Source organism: Seriola aureovittata, chromosome 17 (genome assembly GCF_021018895.1).
Source record: "Seriola aureovittata isolate HTS-2021-v1 ecotype China chromosome 17, ASM2101889v1, whole genome shotgun sequence".
Lineage (NCBI taxonomy): Eukaryota > Metazoa > Chordata > Actinopteri > Carangiformes > Carangidae > Seriola > Seriola aureovittata.
In genome coordinates this window covers 17,740,156-17,746,155 of record NC_079380.1, presented here as the reverse complement: position 1 = coordinate 17,746,155, position 6,000 = coordinate 17,740,156, and the positions used below count along the sequence as shown (strand labels likewise).

General features: G+C 41.9%; 1 protein-coding gene across 1 annotated transcript in view; it reads left to right on the top strand.

The window, feature by feature from the left end:
- Positions 1-420: 420 nt before the first annotated feature.
- The window catches only part of LOC130184481 (alpha-1,6-mannosylglycoprotein 6-beta-N-acetylglucosaminyltransferase B), a 55,077-nt gene continuing 49,497 nt past the window's right edge, over positions 421-6,000 (top strand). The window contains exons 1-2 of the mRNA XM_056400411.1: positions 421-866; positions 2,279-2,391. Of these exons, the coding sequence (XP_056256386.1) occupies positions 799-866; positions 2,279-2,391 (181 nt within the window). The 5' untranslated portion in view covers positions 421-798. The remainder of the gene's footprint in view (positions 867-2,278; positions 2,392-6,000) is intronic.

Genomic DNA, 6,000 nt, shown 5'->3' with positions numbered 1-6,000 from the left:
GAAGACTTTTCCATGTCAGTTTTGCGATCATGAAGTGATCTGCCATGAGATTAGATTTATGCAGTCTCAGAGAATTCATGTCATGATGAATAATTCACTGCCATTCATCTAATCGTGAAAAAGACTTAGTGCATATTAGAATTATGTGTATAAGAAGCATCAGTCTTATTGTGTCACCACAATACCACTTAATGGCTTTAATAATTAATTGATTTTACTTGTTTCCAATATAATAACATTTAAACGTGAAATTATTTTTCTAGATGTAGACGCTTTTCTTATTATTGTCTATTTCCTCATGCATGGGCTGTTCACTGGCTGCACACAGAGAATAATTCAACTTTCGTATTCCAGTATGAATCAATAGATGGCGCTATCGGTAAACGCGCCACAACTAAAGAGCTGCTCATAAAGGCTAATGAGAAGAGAGAGTCCGTCAGTGCTCCGTCCACTCGGAGTAATTCAAGAACTCAGCTCTCCGTTTCCAAGACAGTCAACCGTATCAGCGATACAGTGAAAGCCGATTAAAGGACAGTCTTCAAATAGTTTTTTTCCCCCTTGTTTGTTCCTCTGCAGAATCGGACTAACCGAGCCGCCGCTGCAGGACGCACCGGCGAGGTGCCAGCTGAAGTTGTTCACAGCTCAGCACGGGCAGCAGTCGGGGCTGGGAAGTTGCTCCCTCCATCGCACCCTCATCCAATCTTAGGGACTCTGGCTGAAAGTTATGCTTCTGACGCTGGTTGTAGCACAGACTTGCACAATGATAAGGAGACCCGGAGCTTTCTACGTGTGTGGAAAATGATCGCAACCAGCAGCGACCTTTCCATTATGGTGAGGAGATGTCTTCTCACTTTCAAACCATTCAGGTAAGAACATGCTCCTTCCGATCTGACGCCGGTTGAAACCATTTTAGTGTTCACTTACATTCAAAATGATGACAGCAGACTTACATTTGTACTTCTCTACACTGTTTTACTTTTTATTAATACTTTTTATTATTATTATTGCTGCAACATCATGAAAAATTTGATCAAAATGAATACAGCAAAAACTGCTAAACTGTCGCAGTGTAAACATTTTTTGTAGAACATATTAGATGGGGTTCCTACATAGGAATACCGTGATGGTCGTTTCCCTTAGTGGAACAAGTCTTCCAAGCTCAGAGCATTGACTTTAATTGGAACAACTGGATACAGGCTGTACAACAATTGCTTATGCAGCTAAAAGTTTCACCACCAGCAGCTGGAGAAACAGTGAAAGGAAATCAAACAGCTACAAACTCATTAAAAAGTTTCAAGTTTGACCTGATAGCTCAAGGACTCATTAGCATTAAGGAATTAGTCATCACAAGGGCAGCGATGGTGTCCATGCTAGCACAGGCAGTCAGTCTTTCAGGCGTAAGGTTCCCTGATGTTTTACAGCTTTCTGAGTGAACGTAACAGTGCATGTCCTGCCAGGGCTCCAGACCTGATTTAACATGCCAGTGAGCAACTCACATGCTCATACTGCACTTGAGTGGCTGGCACAGTTAGAAGAGGTCTCACCTTAGAATTATACGTACAATACTCGTGTTTCCTCACAAAGCACACATGCTTCCTTGCACAGCAACCATTACTGCACATTTTGGATAGTAATGCATCCCTATCACTCACTCAGGCTCTAGCTGAGTGACTGCAGCCTTTCTGCTGTCAGTTTTCTGCCTTAAACATTCAAGAAAGAGAGCTGAGGTCTGCAGAAGTGTGACAATCTGTCTCGCAGTTCCACTCCATGAAAAGCTTGTTTCCAAACATTTCCTAACATTTTCTAAGCATGGCATTTGGTGTTTGTTTAAGAGCTGGAGAGCTGGAGAAATGTTTGCTGTGTGTTTACTGTTCTCTCCAAAGCGCAGCCATTCACCTGTAATTTAATGCTTTTATTTTGGATGTTTTGCTCACTGAGCACATCGTGATGTAGAAAACCCACCCATGTTATGGTTCATTTGAGATGACACAGTCAAGCGACTACACAGTTCTTTTCTGTGAGTTGATTAATACAATATGAACTGAAAAATATTGTATGTCCACGCTCGATAGAGCTTCACACAGACTTTGAGGGATGTTATCTCAAAGAGCTTGATGTGAAGTCAATTCTCTTGTGCCTATACTGTGATATTTCCTCCTCTACTTTCTTGTCCTCCTCTGTTCTTTTTACTCTTTTTCTTTCTGTCTCACAAGCTTTAACCCTGTCTCTTGCTCTTTTATCACTTATTTATCCTTTTGTTTCTGTCCCTCTCATGCAGGATCTTTGTGGTGGGGATTGGCTTCTTCAGCCTGTGCTTTCTAATGACCTCTCTCGGGGGCCAGCTCTCGGCCAAGCGACCCGGAGATTCCCCCTTCACCGTTCGAGCAGAAGGTAAGCCTGTGGTTGCACGTCAGTGCTGCTTGGTAGCCTGTGACTACAGTGGCTGTGCCCTGCGCTGGTAATGAACAGGCTGGAAACATGCTGAGAGCTCTGTGGGGCTTCCTTGATTGCCGCCAGCGGGCTGACAGACCTGCTCACTTTGCTCATCAGGAGTGCGTCAGAGGGTGCTGTCGCCTGCAGAGGCTGCTCTCTTCTCTCATCTACACCTCCATCTTTTTTTTACACCTACTTTCATCTCTGCTCAGTGCCCACATGACCTTGTTCTGACCTGCATAAACTAATTTTTCTTGTAGTAGGCTACTAGTAGTTAAAATTTGTGGAAGCTGTTGGGATTTTATGTTGCAGTTTTGTGCATATTTATATGTTGGTTATGTTGACCCTGTATACACACTACCGGTCAAAACACCCAGTTAGAACACCCCCATTTCTTCAAGTTTTTTTATTTTTTTTATTTCAGCTGCTCAAGTGCAGTGAATAACATTAACTGGTCCAAAGGTAAGTGGTAAACTGTCCAAGGTAATAAAAACAACAAGGTCACCAAAACTGAAAAGTTCCCGCAGCAAAGGAAGTAAATGAATCCTTGAAAGTTAATCCAAACAACTCCTATAGGTGATGACTTACTTGTACTGTTTGTACAAAGCCAGTGTTGGAACAAATTGTGTTACTACACTCTTTGATGCATTATTAGGACAATACTGTACTGCAGAAAGTAGTACTGTAAATTGCTAACTGCATAGTGAGAAAACGGTAACAATGGAAGACAGACTGGTTGGTCAGGGTTCATCCTACAGCAAGATAATGACCCAAAACATTAGAAGAAAAGAACCAGACAATGACTTCACATGATGGAACAGACTCCAGACTTAAACCCCATGGAGCTGGTTTGGGATGAACTGGAAGATGAAAGCAAAGCAGAAGTTTATCTTTTATCTTATTTTTTTTTAATCTTTAATATTTACACTGAGACATTGCACTATGTAATTGACTCAGCAACAACTGGAAAAATTGAGGTGTTGTAACACTTTTGACAGCAAGTGTAGGCGAATGTGTTGATATAACAAGGATTAATCTGGCAGAGAAGTCCAATTGAAAATACTAATACTACTAATAATAAACCTGCGCTTGAGATGTTGATGGTAATGTGATCAGGGGAGAGTACTGCATCTGTTTCTCTGGTATGCTGTATGGTTCAGCGTGATGTTTATCACAAAGCACAACTGATCATGTGTTGGTGTCTCTTTAAGAACAAGCTGATTGACAAATTTAGATAAAAATCTTATCTTTAAAAATTTCAAATGTCGGTTCAGGAATAGCAGCACTGACCAAATCAAAGCTATGCCCGAAAGAAATCAACTTTTTTTCAGAGCCACCATCCCTAGAGAAACTTATCTTTCTCAACACGTTTTCTGTGTTTGCGCAATGTGCCTCTGCATATCAACCACTACAGCACAATCTATGTGGGAGAGTTGGTGTTAGCTTTTGGACTATTGTCTCTCACCTTTTTTTTATCGCTGCCTGACACAATGTTGACACTGTGTGTCATCCTTTGTGACTGATACCAGCTGGCACGGGAGAAAGCAAAGCGTCTATCTATCATAAACCATCCAAGGACACCAGTTGTTTGTAGTTTGTATTTGTAAAATATTACACTGATCTCAATTTATTTCTATTCAAATGAGGCAACAGTAATCGTTTCATCCCTGTTGAATCATGCAGTCTGTTTCTGAGCCAATCAGTAAACAGCATGACACCCTGTGGTTGGTTGTTTGTTTGTGTGAGATGTAAAGATACTGTTGCGTTGAATGATTGTACTCAGTTATTAAAAGCTTTAATATTGACTCATATTCGGAGCGCATCCTTGGGAAAATCAGTGTAATTCTGGAACTGTAGTGATGCAGAAAATGTTGTAGTGAGGTGCATCAGGTGTCATCATCGGAGACAATTTCAAGGATCTCACTCATTTATGAAGTAGTATATGCAAAGCTGGTTCAGGGTAAGGGGGGAGATTGGGGGGAGGGGGGGTAGAAGACAGGAGAGCTGTCTGATTAATTAACCACTCACAGGCTGCAGTCAAGGGAGGGCATCCAGCCTCTAGCTCATTAAACCCTGCAATACCGCAAAACAGGGAGAGTCAGGCTATGTAAATTCTTGTCCACTGTGTGCTTGTGTACACGTGCATGTTTGGGAATGAGGATTAGCGGCACGGGGAGTTAGCATAATGAATGAGCCGGGGTGAATTGTTCAGTGGAGCAGCACCTTGATAGTGTTTAGCACACACACCCATCCAGCTAATGCTGCTGGACACTGTGATAATTGCAAACATGCACCTGCACCTGCATTGTCCCCCTTTACACTGACATGTGTGCATCATGCATCCGTGCAGAAAATGTGACAAAAATCACATACAAGCAGTAGAGGCACCTTAAAACTCACAGTATTTTCAATCCAAAACAGTAAATAAAATGGCCAGGCTGTGCTGACAGCAACCGCTACCCTTTCTTTTACTCACCTTGTGAATGGCAACAACTACCTGAAGAGCAAATGCCGTGAGGAAAAATGTGTAATTATTGTCCTGCTACCTTCTGTTTCTCTCTCCCTTCTCTGCTTTTCTGTCTCCCTCCTCCCCTTGCTCTCTCTGTCTCTCTCACTACTTTTTGTATTATTTTGGTCAAAAACCTAACCTAAGATGCACCAAGCCTGTCAAACGTTCTTTTCAGATGCTTTTCAGTCAAAAATAGGCTCCATTTTCTGCATAGTTATAGATTCCTGTGTACTGTGTATCATGTAATGTTGCTCTGCTTGACATTTGAAAGCCAGAGACCCAGAATAACAGAATTGCATTTGGACACCAAGCTATATCCAGATTTAATGTGCATGCATTTCCTTCATTACTTTCCTTTGAAGGTACAAGAAACTAATGATGTGGAAAAGAAGTAAGAGGGGGGACAGAGGGGCACTATTTCTAGTGGAGTGGGAAGCATGAAAGGCGGAGGCGTTTGATCCTAGATATCTTAAAGGCTCCAGAGGTGTACTGTAGCTTTCTAATAAGCTGTTTGAAGACCACCTTCACAGGGTGTCCTTTTACCACAGGGGTCTGAGTGCAGCTTAGTCACAAAGGAGGAAATAGGCCTAGGATACTTTCAGGTTTTAGCCTGGTCAGAGCAAGACTAAATGGTTCAGATGTAAAGGTTCGCTATTCCTACCTGCAAGCCCCATTACCCATCATTCTCTAAGTGCTGGAAAATATGTTTTGCTGCAGGCAACCGGAGTGTTGCGTCTCTCAATGAAGGCAGACATTTTCTTAAATCTTTATGCATGTATTAGACCCCTTACATTTACCCCTTTATATTTGCTGTGCTGAATGCATGCTGCCAAAAAATATGTTTGAACTGCTCTTAAATGAATAATAAAGCAACTACTTACACTTTGTTGGCTGCAACATTGAAAGTTTTCAGGGTTAAATCTAAAAGAAAACCTGCCTTTTCCACACAGTTTTAATCCCTCACTGAGTCAGAGCATCAGGTGTGCGAGGAGCATCGTGCTCAACATCCAGTTCGCTGTGATCCTTTCACAGACACTGACGGAACTTTTTTATTTCAT